General features: G+C 30.0%; 2 protein-coding genes across 3 annotated transcripts in view; one reads left to right on the forward strand and one right to left on the reverse strand.

The window, feature by feature from the left end:
* LOC129976279 (midasin-like) overlaps positions 1-17,821 on the reverse strand; it is a 263,355-nt gene that overhangs the window by 139,922 nt on the left and 105,612 nt on the right. The gene's annotated exons all lie outside the window — the stretch shown is intronic.
* LOC129976280 (uncharacterized) overlaps positions 1-17,821 on the forward strand; it is a 51,769-nt gene that overhangs the window by 24,389 nt on the left and 9,559 nt on the right. The window contains exons 3-8 of the mRNA XM_056089765.1: positions 4,047-4,252; positions 6,282-6,495; positions 6,767-7,116; positions 7,221-7,351; positions 7,471-7,801; positions 13,990-14,613. Of these exons, the coding sequence (XP_055945740.1) occupies positions 4,047-4,252; positions 6,282-6,495; positions 6,767-7,116; positions 7,221-7,351; positions 7,471-7,801; positions 13,990-14,005 (1,248 nt within the window). The 3' untranslated portion in view covers positions 14,006-14,613. The remainder of the gene's footprint in view (positions 1-4,046; positions 4,253-6,281; positions 6,496-6,766; positions 7,117-7,220; positions 7,352-7,470; positions 7,802-13,989; positions 14,614-17,821) is intronic.

Below are 17,821 nucleotides of genomic sequence, written 5' to 3' on the forward strand. Positions count from 1 at the left end.
AAATTTCTTTTAATGATATTATATAAAATATGCGTTTAAATCGTGAATTAAAAATGTAACGATATTTTCAGTCATAATTTAATAACAGAGAGTCAACAAATAAATAAAAAATCCATATAAAAGGATTTATTCCTATAGGAAAACAACAAATGAAATGAGACAATCCAAAGCCAAAAGCAATAAACATTTACCTTGATTTCGAACGCGACAAAAAAAAAAAAAAAAAAAAAAAAAAATACAGTGCAAGAAAACTGATGATAATAAGGGAAACACATTTGGTGGCCAAATTACGAAACAAAAAGCATAAAAAGCACTTTGGTAACTCATTTCATCACAAACGATGCCGCAAAAAAAAGAAGAAGCTAGGCATCTTGGTGATGCTATATACGTTATACAACCTTCTTTTCTTTCTAACAAACAGATGAACGCAATGAAAAATTCAGCAAGCATACTACTTATTTCGGGTAGATGCAGAAAAAAGGATCCTTTGTTATCTTCTGAAAACCCTTACCCAGTGTCATGAAAAGGAATTAATATTTATTCGCCAAAAACATTGGAGCCCACAGGATTTCAAAAAACGATAAACATAGGGGATAAAATATTGAACCAAAAATAACGTTTTATCTCGTCTTTCGTAGATAATCTGACAAAGTCGACAAGAATCATATCAAGTCGAGAATTTTATTTTTAAGCAATAAAGACACAAGACGATATTTTTTAAAAAAAAAATTTTTATCGATGCATTTTCTTAAAATTATGAAGCAATGTACTAAAATATAAATTTGAAGTATTCATAAAAACAAACAATGCAGCATCGGTTGGGAGAATTGTTCTATTTTTTTTCCTATTTATGTTCTATTGTTCTGAAAAGGAAATTTATATTTCTGTTCTATTTTTTCCCCCCTTCTTTTAGCTTATATTTAAGTTACAGAATATATTAAAATATTGCCTTGGCATATTAAACGTACAACGATATAAAATTTTTGAGATTCTCGTACAAATGGTTGTAAATGAAAACTCGATCAGAAAATTTCATCCTTACAAACATGAAAATAAGTTAAATAAAAAAATTGTAGAATCAGAGAAACAACGAAACAAGATAAACATAAATACACACTAGGGAAACACTCTGAAACAAATATAAGTTATGCTAAACAGGTTTTATTATAGTATACCTCATATTTGGGAAACATTTTCTTTAAAAAATTTTTCGTAAAAGTTGAATGCAACTTATAGCACGTTCAGTCAACAATACTTTCTTTGAATTCGTCTTCTTTTGTTGATAATGTAGAACTGCGTCATTATGTATTCTTTTGAAGTTTGCAGCAATTTTTATAACTATCATAAGGACAATTTAAAACAAACCCAAACATACACATAAGTAATGCCAGAAGAAAGAATAGAACAATCCATGCAATAAAACAAAATTTCAGGCGATAAAAGTTATACTAAAAGCGAAAATGGCGCTGTTTATAAAATCATTCGAAAAGATCATCTCTTTTTTAGAAAGAAGCGTTAAAGTATAAATATATACCCTAAAGCAATATAATATACTTACTTTTATTATTATTGCATATTTTATTCTACGAATTAATTAAAATTTATTCTAGGAATTAATTAAAATGAATTTTAATTTCATTTAATTATATATCGAAACTATTTTACCCATGTCTATTCATTCATTTAATTCCAACTTAGATTAATGCATTAGTCAGAAATAAAAAGAAAATTGGAACAAATCTATTATCTATATTAAAATTAATTTTAATTAAATTAAATCCGTCTGGAATGGAAAACAAGAAGTAAGGAAAAAAAAAAACCCTTAAAAATACGTTTGATGAAACGAGAAAAATTCATCAATTAGAGTTCCGCATCCAGACAAAAATCAAACTAACAAAAACAGCTATCGATTCAAAAAGACGTTTGGATGAAAATTTCTCATTATTGCAAGAATGATCTGGAATAGCAGCAACTAATATACTCCAAAAGAGGATCAATTAAAATGAAATCGCTTTTAAAGGAGTCATTAGTACAGTCCTCGATTCACTATGCATTGGATTAAGACAGGGGAAATGAGAATGCTTTGTTGATGAATATAAACTCTACACCAAAAAGCTTTTCGAGAATCGATCAATGTGAATACATTGAAACTTACACATATCCTGAGTAACTGCCATATGATAAGCACTAAGACGATTCGGGATTTGAAGGCGCTCTTTCTAATGGCTGGTTGAAGCATGCTTTGATACATAATCGCAGAATCTTTGAAAATAAATCCATTTTATGAGATTTGATAATAAGGTTTCATTCATATCTGTGCATAATACTGAGAATATAAGCAACTGCATTTGTCTCATGGATCATTTTAAGCTGTTTTGAGTTTCTTATGATACTGCCAGAATATGTATACTGAAGTGTGCATTCTTAAAGGATATCTGTTAACTTTTCAGTTGAAATTAATTTTTATCTGCAGAATAAATAGATTTAAGATATAATTTTAATAAATGTAATGTCTTAACGATACCGGAAACCTGAAATAAATCACAACAAAAACCTTAAAATACAGCGTATGAAGAATTAAAAGCAAAACTTTTAGGGCAATTAAAAATCTAATCTTACAAATTAATATGTGGATAATAACATAAATAATTTAAAATTCACCGCATATTCAATGATCAATAATCAAATAGCGATTTTCAAACATGGGTTAAATTATCATAATCATTAGCGTTCCAATAAGTGAAAAGTATCTTCAGTCTACAGTATTTTGCTTACTACAATTTGATAGTTAATTTGAAAACAAAGCTACAAATACATATCTTCGAAATATTTTTTAACTGAAATGCACAATATTAATACAAAAGTAAAACTTTTTTAATTTGACTTTGTCACTAAAGCTTTACTTATAAAAGGACCACAATCTGATATGTCAACCAGCTTAAAATATGCGAAAATATCGCGATCTGCGATACAACGAGTTTTGATAAAATATCGCCTGAAGCAGTGGAACAACTAAATTGTTTACCATAAACATCGAAAATGAGAAAATGAAACTTCATCGCCATATAGAAATTATACATCCAGCCAACAACAACAAAATGCTTGAGGATCAGACACGTACAGATGTTGCGCACGGGACATCCAGCTATCGAAATTTCAATTGTCTGGGATATTATTCGCCAGAAGGAGGCACACACATAACAGGGAGTGACTGTGGAACATTATTAAAGACGTCGTTCCATTCTTTTGTGTCCTAGCAGCAAGAGTAATTGGGACGTCGTTTAAAGTGTCCTCACCCTCTTCGGACGAAAAGGGTAAAAGCAGAAGGAGGGATCGACTCCAAATTAGAATTGAGCCACGGTTCATTGTTCTTGATGCCAAAATAAGGGCGAGGTAGCAATATAAAAGTAAAACGCTTCTACTTTGCTTTTAAGAATATACAAATGCAACAAAAAGCAATTAGTTAGTAATATAAATATTACTTCAAATATAGAGTTCTTTCGAAATATTAAGTTTATTTCAAATAAAAGTTTTATCGTGAGATTATAATTAAAACCCTATTATAATTTATTCATTCCCTTTTATTTGAAATAAATTTAATAACAGAAAATTAAAAGTAATTAAAAATTAACAATATGAAAAATTTATACATGCATGTGATAATATATCTTTGATACCCAAAAAAAAACCTAACTAATCATTCTCATAAAGCATATTTTTAAAATCTGAGTAACCAAAAAAAAAAAAAAAAGTAATTCAGCAATTACTTTTTTACTACAGCTAATAAAATTAATTCTAATAATGGATTTATTATAGTCTGTGTATTTTCTGTAGGCTGTTGAAGGTCTCATTTTCTACCTCGTTACTGGTTGTCTTGTACCAGTAACGCGGTAGAAAATGCGACCTTGAACCGCCTACAGAAAACACACAGATTATAGATGAAGATACTGCATGGGTTGCGGCTGATGACAATGGATTGCAACTATGAAATTTAATATTATCTCGCCAACGATGCAAAAATAATAACTGAATGTGATTTATTTCAGACGCCTGGCGTTGGTAAAGCCGCCAACGTGCTCGTGGGCAAAGCTCTCGGCACGAACGGTACTACTGCAAGTAATCAAAGCCTGGGGTCTGTGTGTCATCCAGCCCAGACGACGGAGGCGATCGTGCTGTTCACCATAGCAGCTCTTGGCATGGGTGCCAACATGTTCCTCATGTTGCTCATCGTCTTCAAGAGACCCTTAAGACGGTACAAATATATATATATATACTCATTTGATCTAATAATCGATAAGTTCTTCTAAATAAGTTGTTGTTGTTTCTAATGGCACTGCACTTGTCCTAGACAAGCCCACTCACTTTAAGAAGTCATTTATGAATTAAGCCAAGGGTACATCTCTTGTTTTCACAGTAGCGCCATCTAGAGCCAAGGGTAAGACTTAGCTACACACACGTCACAACCCTTTATACGTGGGCAGCCACCACACACAAGGAGAGCCTTCGGCCGGAGGGGTTTGAACTCGCAACCCAAAGGACGCGAATCCAATGCCTTACCAACCAGGCTATCAAGGCCTAAATAAGAAGTAAATGAAGAAGACACACAAATATCCCCCATCAAAATTATTGACGAAGCCATGAAATCAAACAGTGCAACTTTTTAAACGAAAAAGAAAAAAAGGAAAGACGTGCAACATACTGCCTTTTTCAAATCCTTATTAAATAAAAGAAAGGGGCATTTCTTCAGCATGAATTATGTTATAATGAAAAATTGTAAAATAATGCTATCTACAACGGAAGAAGCAACAATAAAATTCAAGAACCGAAACGATATTTATAATAAAGCATTTTTTTATAAGTCGATAACCACAACTAAAATCATTATAATAAAATTCATTAATTTAATCTAGTTCAATTATTTCTTTGTAGATAGTTAAGGGTAAACAGTATACCCTTTAATTAAAATAGTAAAAAAATTAATTATTACAATTCTAAAAGAAAATATCCTTTTAAACACAGGCATCAGTGTAACAAGACAGTTTGATTTTATTGATGTGGAAAATCACCCCCAGGGATTTTAAGTAATAATTTTTTTAATTGGGGTATAGCTAAAAAAAGAGATGAAAAAAAAAAGAGTAGAGGTTTTAAATAATAAGTAAACTTACGATTTCCTAATTGAAATAAATTCGACAAATAATAGAATTCTCGATTAAAATAAAATTCGAAGCAAAAGCTAACAGTAATCCTAAACAAAACTACCAACCGTAACCGATTTTCCAAGAAAAGAGAAATGCACTCTAATGAATATTTAAATACAATTAAGTGGTTTCAACGGCTTTCACGAAGTAAAAAAAGGTATTTAAATGCTTATAGTTAAGTTAAGCATAATAAAAGCAAACTAATTACCTAATTAAACCTTCGTCAGACACGGTTTTCTAAAAGTCCGAATTTAAACTTTATTCACGGATGAATGAATTCTGAAACTAAAGCATACCAGCCACAAATCAAGATGGTTAAACAAAAAGAAATCAGGCGAACTGATCTCAAAATTTTCGAAAGGAAACTTAAATCATAATAAAGCACAAATGTAAAAATAAGTCAGATACTTGAATAAGCTAATATCACGGACTTTTTAGCTAAAGAAAAATAATTACTTCTAATTAAAATACAAGGAAACCAACAGCGTGTAAGAATGTTTTATACATATTAAAGCCTCTAACATTTCAACATAACGAGATTACGAGATTTTCATGACATAATTCGTTTTCTTCCAAAAACATGAAAAAGCAAAGCAGGAAAATCTATAACGCAAAAGCGTTGCTATGGTGACTGTCATAAAAGAGTTACTAGAACGCTACCTTTGAAAATTAAATCCAGTTGGTTTTCGTTCATAAAAGGATCATTTGGTGCTGATGGCAGATGAATTGATAACTGTCAGAATTATCAAAATCTTCTAGTATTAAATAATGGGGATAGATAAAAATATTTTAATCTGCATTTATTTCGAACTATATCAAAGTTCAAATTAAAATATATGACTCTCAAATAAAATAAATTTCGGCAGACGATTTTGTTAACGATTTTTTTAATGGAAATGCTGATATTTGAGACAAAAGGAGGGAAAAAATTAAAAAAAAAAAATATTACTACTAAACAATAAATCAAGAAATAAAATCAAGGCTTAAAGTACTGTTTTTAAAAATTCTTAGATTCTGCTAAGTTTAAAATGAAATAGCAGAACCAAAATCAAAATTGTGATTATTTAAATTTGTTGTACACAGATGGTCCCAAGGATTGCTATTCCACCAAGGTCTCGTTGATTGCGGCAGAGCCAGTCTGTTATTGCTGTTAGGAATTGGAGTTCTGTTCTGCCAACGTCTTCCTAAATGCAATATTATCGAGACTGCCTTCCTGCTGCTCGTAACGGTTTCTACAGTCAACATGCTCACCTCCGTCATCAACGATGCCTCATTGTTGCCAGACCAAGATTTTCAGGTAAAAACAAATAGTCTTTTTGAATATATTGAGTATAATTTTTAAATGATGTTAATAAATACATAAATAAACAAACAAACATAATAAACAAATAAATTTACAAAATTCAAATTAAATTTTAATTCATTACCTGGAAAATCATTGTTTTAAAACTCTATATGGTTTAATGTCAGAAAATATATGCTTTGAATAAGGCACTTAAGAAATTCCTAATTGGCATTTCCAACTGACGTGTTATCGCGTTTAAATTTTAAAGAAATACATTTTTCAGCATCCACCACAACAACCAAGCCCACATCATCATCACTACCATCACCAGAACCCACTGCACCCAAATCAAGACGTAACAGCTTCCTCGACAGTGTCCTTGGATTCTCCACAATGCATAATATTCGGACTCTTCATTATCTGGTTTGCCAGCTTCACCATCAATCTAGGACCTACCTTGCTCAGCGGGGCCCTGACCAGCTCGCGGGATACAGCTGGACATGTCGATGCCTGCCCTATGGTCTACGGCCCCGTTGGGCATTACGTGCTCAATGTTCTCTGGGTCACGGTGAATGTAATGTGCGTTGCCCTAACTGGAGTACACCTACGAAAGCTATACAGGGACTTGACTAGGTGAGATATTGTACCATGAATCTGTTTTGTAGTCAACTTGTTACATGAAAGGATAGTCAGAGCTAAGATTAAAAATTTTAGATTTTTCAATTTTATTGTAATAGGTCCAACCTGGAGGCCGTTAGGATAGCAGGTCTGGTGACGACTATGATATCCGTAAGGTCGGATCCCCACGACTCTTCGTGTAACGAGTCTCAGCAGATCCAAAGCTACATTCATCGCCTGGAACAAGAAGGTAAGATGCTTTTTGTTGAGGTAATAAAATCAGTTATTAATTTAGTTGAGTTACCTCGAGGTTAATCAAAGAATTGACCATTTTTTGGTAGATAATATAATATCATTTGGTGGTTTTAGGTATCAGGCGAGTGAAGAGCTTTGCTATCATTCTGGCCGCCTATATCCTATTTTGGGGCCCACTTTTCACTCTCACCCTAATCCAACCTGGAAGACCAGGATATGCCATCACTTATGAAATCACACTGCACGTTGCATTCGTGCACGCCTTCGTAAATCCCACCTTACTCCTCATGTTACACAGAGACTTGAGGAATGTAGCTGCAGAATTTCCGTGCTGTGGTAGCTCATGGGGCAGTTCTAATGAATGCAGTCGAGTGAATGGCGTAGCCAGAGGCCACGGCCCAGCCGCTGACATGGCACGAGCTTGCCGACTCAACAGAGGATATATGTAAGTACCCAACTCAATTTGTTTAATAAATTGTTTTGCCTAAGTTAATATTCAAAGCTGAGTCAGGATCAATAAATTTAATTAAATAATGTTTTAAAAAGAAATCTAAAATAAGAGAAAGGAGCAAAATTTTAGAGAATATTTTAATTAGAGATGAGTTTAATTAGTTATTTATGCAAATGTTAGTATTATATAATAAATTTTAAAGTTCTGCTCAAATAAATAGAGACAGTGGATTAATTGGCTGGTTCTTGGGAATCCGGTTAACACAAGGATTTGATTATGATATTCCAAAATATCGATTTAACTATAGTGTAAATTATCTATGACAAATATCAAATAAATTATGATAATAATTGAAGTTATGTTATTTTTTTTCGGTATTTTTTTTTTCGTTGTTTTATATATTCTGCATTAAAATTTTTATTTTGCCCGCTCATTAGTATTAGTGTAAATGCCTTCAAACAGGGGAAAAAATTTAAGGCCATACCGCATTTCTTCCATGAAACATTAAAAAATATGTATATTAATAAGAACAACAATCCCTCCATTCTTTTACTTTCAATTCGCTTTTTCTTAAAGTTTTCTCAATAAAAGAACTTCAAAATATGATGCACTTTTGAAAACTTCAATCTGAAGCCTTACTAACTCGTAAGTTTTCTAAGAAAATTCAATACAAACTTAATGCCCCATCAATTCAATTTGAATTATCACTAGTTACCTAAAATTAACGAAAAATTAAATATTTTCACTCGTATAAATCCTAACACATAAATTATTTGTAAGCATCTGTACTAATTTTGCTCATAGATTAATATTAACAGAGAGAAGTCTTTATGTTCCATTTCCAAAAAAGATCGAAAAATAAGCACTATTTTGAAAAAATAAATAAATAAACGTTGATAATCCATTTACAACAATGAGTATCTGATGAGAAAAACAGTGACTCGTAACATCATATAATCATGCAGCAATATCTTAACGAAATGTTAAAGAATGTGTACATTAAAAAAATAAATAACGATAAGTAAAAACTAAGAAAGGGAGATGCAACAACCTCAGGGGAAAAAAAGTAGAGTTTGGAAATTCGATGGGAAACTGTACACTTCGATCGTAATCGCATATAGACGAGAAGAAAACTTATTCATGAAATTCTGCGGCGGGGGTTGTTTTTCTTTCTTATTTGCTGGGAGCACAAACAAGATGGACAATTTACTTCCAAGAGGAGATGTACGAAAAAGAACGCTGCCCGGAAAGATTGGAAAGAATACTGAAAAGAATGCAGCATTGTTGTGTATTCATATAAATAAGACAGAAAGGAAAGCAGGCATTCCTTCTAAAATTATGTTATTAAAATTAAAAAAAAAAAAGTAATTCATATACAATTCTATATCATATTTTACTCATTATAAGTAAATCACATTATAGCTCATAAATCTAATCTTTTTAATCAAACATAGTGAAACATAATTAAATATAATAAATAGAATTAAATGAAATTCCTTGCATAAAAACAGACACCGGGGAAAGAAGTTTATAAAGCATTAAATGTAAAAATAAAGATTTCTGATTCGCGAAATAAGATTTAATTAGGTTGTTTATTTGTTTCGAAAGCAAGCTTCCAAATTAAGTTTTTTTAGAAGTTTCTGAAATGCCAAATAATTAATCAATTCCAAATTAGTAGTTCTGAAAAGTTCCATGAAACGGTCATGCAGTTTCTCTTTTTTCTCTAGAAAAATGGAGTTTTGTAACTTTTTAAATTAAAAGATTTTTAGAGTTAATCTTCTAACTAATTAATTCAGAAATTATATAGAATTGTTAAGGAAATTAATTACTTCACATTTTTTTGAATGCACAGTGTCCAAATTCAGACTCACAGAAGCATAAAAAAGAATTTCCAAGGTCTACTTTATATATTCAAAATAAAAAATTCCGAAACAGCAGACGATAATCATATTTTTATTTCACAATTTTATTAATCTCTTTTATTCTTGCAAAAGTAATGATAAAAATGGAAATATAAAATAGAGTTGTTTAACCTATGCCGTACAATTTAGAAGTTATTTCGTTATTATTTATTGTGTTCTAAAAAATAACATTATTTTTTTTAAAATATTGTATTTTTTTTATCACAAATCAAGATCAATTCTTTTTCGCCAAACGATAATCATTGGTGAAATAGAATTCCCTATTTTATTACTGAAGTAAAAAGTTGTTTTCATCAACCGCCGAGTACGATTTCCCAATTGATAATGAGATAACGTTGGATTTTCTTTTTCGAACAATTCAATCTTCCTTTTTCGAAGAAATAGATTCAATTCAGCATCGACTAGAGATAACGCATCAAATTGAATACATCCCAGTCAAAAAGAGAAAAGTAGATTTTCTATTTTAGATTCTTGTTTCTGAAGGAGCTTTTGATGAAAAAAAAAGAAACATCTGTCACAGACACCATAATGTCAATAAGATAGTCAACCAACAATATTATCAACTCCTAGCAAAAGAAAATCTTACACATGTTTTAAAGAAGGGTATATATATATATATATAAATGTGTTAAAGCTATGACAATATTTGAACCGAATTTGCTAACATTAACTTAATTAAAACGAGCACAATGTTTATAAAGAAGGGCCAGATTAATTAATAAAATAATTACTATGTTTAATTTCTGTTTAACTAATAAAAAGTATAGATTAAATAAAACACAGACACATTAATATCTAACTAAATGATCAGTAAAAGACTAAACATTTAAATAAATGTTTTACGGCATCTTTTTAATCATTATAAAATTAATTATATAAAACGATTTTAAAATCTGCCAATTCAAATTCTTTTTCTTCACGCAACGAATATAATCTTTCGGGAAAAGACCAATTTTATATTCATATACATTTGAAACATTCGGAAAAACAATAATAAATTTCGAATCATTAATTTTTTTTTCTTCTTTCAACTTAAAATTTAGCTGAGAGTTAAGCTTTTCATTTATTGTTCATTAATTAACTTCGTAATTAATTAGGAAACGAAAATTACTGCAGTTCTTTCTTTTGGGAATAAATAAAAGAATAATTTATCAGAACTTTCAAAAATAATACGAAAGATGAGTCGAAATTAAAAATAATCTTTATAACAATGAAATAGTTCTATTAAATACCAACAATCTCCGTATACCTCTTGACAATTACAGACGATCTCATTTTCCAGGAGCAAAGTTTTTTTTTAAGTATATTTTTTAAAGAATTTAAATCAATGCATATGGACATTATCTTGCAGCTTGCATCAAAAGACGCCGCCAACGAAAATAACGATATCGAATTTCTATATTTCTGACACGAAAACATTAATTTAACTGCAAAGTTCTTTTATCGGATTATAAAAAAAAAGAGAAAGATCAAACACCAACATCCAGAAACATTAAAAAGTTTATTCTATACTTTACTATAAAAAAGTTTTGGCTAAAATTATAATCTACCATATTTCAGCAGCTTTGAAGCAAGGAATAAAGGAAATCGTTTGCACGGTTTTATTTCTAATTCCCTTTCGTTGCGGATACAGTTAAACATAAAAAGAATCGTGAGCAGCGACATTAAAATTTCATTTTAATACAGCTTCACGGTCGAAAATCCAATCACCCAAAGTGCATACTTGTGAAGAAACTTTTCGAAAAGATAAATCATACTTTTAATTTATATACAGATTCCAAAACAGAATCGCTTTTGTATTTATATTTCATTTTTTATTCACTCGCAATATTTATCGAAAAAAATAATAATCAATTTTTGAATGCTGTTTGTTAATTCTCATATTTAATCACTCAGTAGCTATTTTTTATTATTTATTTATGCATATACCTGCTCTTATAGAATTCTAAAATTAAACAGGTTATGAAGAACTAACTTTAATTTATTTGATACATCATGCTATTATAGATCTTTAGTTTTAGTTTGTTACAATAAATCTGTATATTCATTATATGTATATATTTGAATTCTCATATTCTAACATTCAATCCTTATCACGTCTTAGAAATCCTAATCTTAATTTAAATAACACCACTCCACAAAAATTTTGAAAAACTATTTAGAAAAAAGATCACACAGAAATGAAATTTATGTCTCTGAAAAATTATTATTATTTTTTAATTTTAAGATGGTGTAAAAAAAAATCATTTTTATACCATTTATTCCCAGATTTTAACACAAATCGCGCTTTTACGCATGAGTCAAGAAGAGTTTATATCGTAAAAAAAGCTGTGAAAAGAAAGTTGAAAGGAGGATCCGTCAAAAAATGTTGTTACATTTAGAAATAGGGTGAATTCAGATTATTCGTTGCGATGTTTTAATTGCTCATCTTCCGGTGTACTTTCCTTAGAGAAGTTCCAGTATTTAAAAATACTGATCTCGAAATCCTGAAACGAACAGTATAATGATCTAAAGTTATAATTAATTATTATTCCATCATAAGTAATTCTACGGCACATTTTATCCCCTTTGCAGAGAATAGAAATCTTTAAATAGCACAGTTAATCCAAATACTAAGTCACATATATACCAAATTCTATTTGATTCTGTCAAGGAATTTTGAATTGTAAATAAATAAACAAACGGACGAATAGACATTTAATTTCATATGCATATAGTAGTAATTTTGGTCTGCCAAAAATCTATAGCGATAATTACAGGTTCACGACAGAATCTGCTCCCGAAGTCCAAGAATAAAAACAAATCAAATTTTTTTATCTAAATAAATCTACCATAAATATGCAGTTTATTAATTTCAAAAAAGAAATTCTTTTTCGGACCAGACTTAAAAATATTCTATTCGACGCTTTGACAACTCACATTTTTTTTTTTTTTTTCTCTAATTTACAGCCAATATCTTCAATAAGAAATCCGCAAAAACATCTCTGATAACGTCTGCATTATTTAACGAGCTCAAACAACATTCTTTGACAGATAACTTTCAAATTCAATGCTTATATTATTTGATGATGTTGCTGTTACAACCCTGAGGGAATTTTCTCAATAAAGTCGTCGTTACTCTCTTTTTAAGAACTTTTTCTCCGCCCCAACATAATACAGCAGACAGCATAGCGGTATGTGTCAAAAGCATTCTAGTATAACGTCCTTTGTGTAAGCTGGGCCGTTATAAATACGGCTAGGAAATAGCTGGGCCGAGAAAAAGAACTTTTTAAAATGAATGATCACGTGTCAACTGAGCACTTTCCTTTTTCTCTTCTGCCTTCTCTATTTTCTTCTTGGTCTCGTCTATTCAATTTTTCTCACCATACTTTCTTCAAGGTCTTTTACGGTTCTTGGTGTTTGAAAAGGTGTACAAGACTTTGCTTCGGGAACGAAATATTTAAAGTTTTCCCCAAAAAGGTACATTCTTTCGCATCACCCAAAAGGGCAAAGGATATTCTTGGTTATAATTGGCATACAAGTTTGTAGCAATTATTTTTATTCCATCTTTTTTAGCATTAAGTCTAAAGGTACAAAATAACAAAAGTTTCGTAAACTTGGTGCTTTTTATTTTTATAACAATTATCCTTAACATAAATTTTGATTCCATAATTAGAAAACATAAACATGAATCACTATATAAAAAAAAATATTTTTTCCCCAGAAGTGATTACAATAATCCGCAATTATAAACTAAAATTCAGATTGGGTTTCAAACATTAATTTTACAACATCTATTTATCAATTGAAAGTTGCAAATAAATTTCATTGTTAAATATAACGAAATATAATCAAGGTATTTTTAATATTCACTTGAAGTTCTTTATAAACCGACATAAGAGGAGTAAGTTACAAATTATTTATTAATTTATTTTGTATTAAAAAGTATTCCTTATAAATTGTAAAGTAGAAATAATAAAAAAAAACATTAAAAGTCGAATGTTAGCTATTTTAAAATAATTTCAATTGCCATTACACAGAATGTAAGTTTTTAATTTATTGAAATTTCAACATTAAATTCTAATGTTAATGATTCTTGAGCTCCTTATATTTAGTTTAATAATTCAATTAATTTTAAATCCGTTTTTTAACACGCAATGGTCTATGCAACAATTTCGTGACCTTAAAGAAATGCAACCAATTTTTCATTATGAGCCAAAATAAAAGTTTCTCCTCTCAACTCACAAACAAAGCTGCATTGCTTTTCTTTTTATTACTTAGGGAAACGACCATCTGACAACAACTGCAGGCACGGGGTGACAACACCGTGTATTCTGCCAACGCCCACTATGATGACTCGTCACTCCCAGTGGTGCCACCACCGCCACCCCCTCGATCGAGTGCCAGCTCACCAGCATCCTACCGACACGTTCATCAAGACGGTCACCACCACCACGTATCCACCATGACCAGCGACCATCACCTGCTGCAACCACCAGCAGCGGACGACGAGGATACAGCTAGCAGTGTGGACCCTGAAGGTCCACCCATTCAATCTTACCAAATCCTGGAGTGGGAAGCACAGCCCCCCGATTATGCAACAAGTAGCAAACATGCCTCCAATGGAGATATGTCTACAATGCTTATGCACTGAACGTACCATTCATCCAACTCACACTGTGCGATTTCATCCTATGTGATTTATTTTTATTTTTATTTTTTGAAACGTACAAGGATTCTTTGGTGATTATCTAACCGCTTAGCAATATAGACCAAACGTACTTTTTTTGAGAAGTGGACTATTGAAGATGTACCTATGTACCAAAAAAAATGGATCATTGTGTTTCTCGCTGTTGTAAATTGTTGTTGATATTTAAGAACTTTTCGAGGATATGCACAAACTTGGTGAGTACTACAGCACTTATGCTCTTGTTAAGTTGCATATAGTAATGGGATGCTTCTTTATTTAGTACAGAAACAGCTGTATGTCTGAGTTAGAAAATGCTTTTTATACTTAGTATCGAATTTATTATTTAGATAGTTTACTTCCAGTAAAAATAATTTACTTTTTCGAATTTCTGGTTTCTACTATTATAATAATTTTTTTTTTTCAGCTCATACAACTACAACATGGCATTACTAACATTCATATCAAAAAAGTAAAAATTTAATACAAATAAAATACACCGAAAAATAAATAAATATTTTTTAAGAAGATTCCAACCTGGATATTCAAACATTATAGAATGGTAATATTATAGACTCGATTTATATGTGGTTATGTATTTAAAAAAAAAAATGAGTTCTTAATTATGATAACATACAAACAAGACATGTATTTAATACCATCACCAGTTGCACGTGCATAAAAGCAATAATTTAAATTAGAAAAAATATGCTGTTATAAAATGTATTTAAAAATATTTTTAAAGACATATTAGAGAAAAAAAATTATATGGGGGAAAAAAAAGTTGGCGTTAGATGATATGTTCCCAAGTTATTGAAAGAAAACAAATATTTCAATTTATTTTTGATTAAAAATCCAATTAACAATCTTTTTGAGATAGAACTTACAATCCAATAAGAAATTAAGCGCCAAATTCTAAGTCGAAAGATAGTATTCAGCCTATAAGCACATTAAAATTAGATGGAAGAGTAACGCAATTTTCATGGTTGTCTAATTTCAAAATTTTATAACAGCACTTTGATTAATAAACATGCAATCATAAGCTAATTTCTTACACATCCAGTCTGATATAATTCTATCTCATACAAAAACATTTCTCTTTAATTCAACTTCATACCCAAGCAAAATAAGTAATGTTCGCTCAAAACCGAAGAAAAAAGTGAATTGTTACAAAAATTTAAAAATATAAAATTTCATTCAATAACAAAAAAAAAAAAGAAAAAAAAGAACAAAAATCTATCAAGAAATGTCTTTGAACTACAAATGTAATAAAATGCTCAAATGGTACAATGCTAAATGCTTAAAATAACTAGAAAAACAAATAAAACTTAAACAACGAATTTTTTTTTAAAGCAACATTTAGTTGCGCTTGTATCAAATATATATCAAAAATATGCGGCGATATATGGAAGAAAAAATCAAACAGTAAACACCTATAAAGATATGACTTAAAAATTTTCAGTTACATGGTAGATCAACTCAAAAAATAAATAAATAAAAATCGAAGTAGAGATATTTGATCTAAAATACTTTTTTTTTTTGTAACTAGATGCCTTTTATTTATTTTTCCTTTGAAATATTTAAAAATAATGAAATTATAACTGCACTTCTATTCCTAAAAATGGCAAAATAAAGAATTCAGTCAAAATGCTGTGACAAATAAAAGACTGTAATACAAAGGGGGAAAAAAAACTCCCTAAATTAGTTTTATATTATTAGTTTTATTTTATTTTCTAAGAAGGAAAATTAAAAGCACTGTATCTTTAGGTTGACAAAATATCCAACGGATTATGTCTTCAGGTCAATGAATAAATCTTCATTGAAAACATTAAGTTTTCAAACATCCATAACTTTCATATTTCAGAACCCCACTTAAATTTTTTAAGAGTAAACAGAAAAAAATATCTTCCCTTTAACAATACTTAATTTAACAGAACACTAGAAGAAAATTCTTAATGGACTAAACTTAATATTACAATTTTAGTATGCTAAAACAGAATATAAAAAGCTAAAATACAGTTCATAACAAATTAACAATCACACTAAAAATAAATATCAAAGAAATTTATACAACTGGAATAAAAATAAAATACCATAACATGAGGCTTATAATTACTAAACCCAATTCCTTATAGAAACAATTTTCTTTCTAATTGAAAAATAAAATTAAAAAAATTTAGTTATTTTTTTTTTTTAAAATTTCAAGCTGCAATATTTTTTTAAACATTAAATCAAAAACATTCTTTTTATAATTAATGATAATAGTTTATAACTCCAAAATGAAATAAAATTTTGCAATTGTACCAGTATTACATTAAACCTAACTAATTTTCTAAAGAATGATGTAAAATACATACGTGTGGAATTTAAATTAAGCCCTATATAATGCGTGTCATGAAAACAGATTTTTTTTTTTTTTATAATGACATGAAGTTTAATGGTTATATTATTTTCAAAAGAATGCAAATACAATTGGTAATAGTCACATTTCTCACTCGCTTTTTTTTCACGTCAAAATGCACTGCATCAAAAAGATAATAAAATTTATTTTAGTTTTACTTTTTAAATTACTATTACCAACTTTTTTGTTATAGACTATCTCTGAGGAGTCAATGGGGATGATATCAACCGAGTCCATTTTGACAAATTAGGAGAAAGATACGAATCAGTTTTATAGATCTAGTTGCTTTTCGCTCATTCTTAACCAGCGGGAGTGGCCACCTGAAAACTTCCTCGCATACTTTCTAATAAACTTGTCATGCCAAAAAACGCCATACATGGCACTGGAGTACAATAATTACGAAATATTAACTTTTGGCGAGAATTTAGTGTTTTTACAGAATCTATCGTGTCATCCTTGGCGAGTTATTTGGCGATTAATTTCTGGCATGCCGTTAATAGTATCCACAAATCGAATTTGTGTTTTAGACACGTTTTTCTGAACCGATTAAAACAAAAGTTTGGCACTTGTAGACACAAAATCTCTTATCAAACTTGATATAGTCAAGTCATTGTGTTTTTGAATTATCATGTTTACGTTTTTCTGAAAGTACAAACCGACAGATAGTCGACCCGTAATTCAATTTGGCTAAAATTTTTATCTTGTGTCGATACTACAGATGTTAAATCTATGTACCGAATTTTATTTACCTACCTCTATTCATTTAGTAACTACCGTGTTTACTTGTATTCGAACAGACGGACTTCCTCAGAACAGATATGACAAAATTTGACAGAAATCTGCACATTTGAAGTAAAGACCGTATGCCAAATTTCATCTGTATAGCTTAAGGCGTTTTAGAGTCATCTTTGTCACATACAGACAAACGAAGATTTTCTAAAAATGTGTTTTTGCGAATTCAGAAAAACATGGAAAACTCTTTAAAACATGGAGATTCGTCAAAATCTCAGAGTCCGAATTTTGTT

Source organism: Argiope bruennichi, chromosome 7 (assembly GCF_947563725.1).
Source record: "Argiope bruennichi chromosome 7, qqArgBrue1.1, whole genome shotgun sequence".
NCBI lineage: Eukaryota > Metazoa > Arthropoda > Arachnida > Araneae > Araneidae > Argiope > Argiope bruennichi.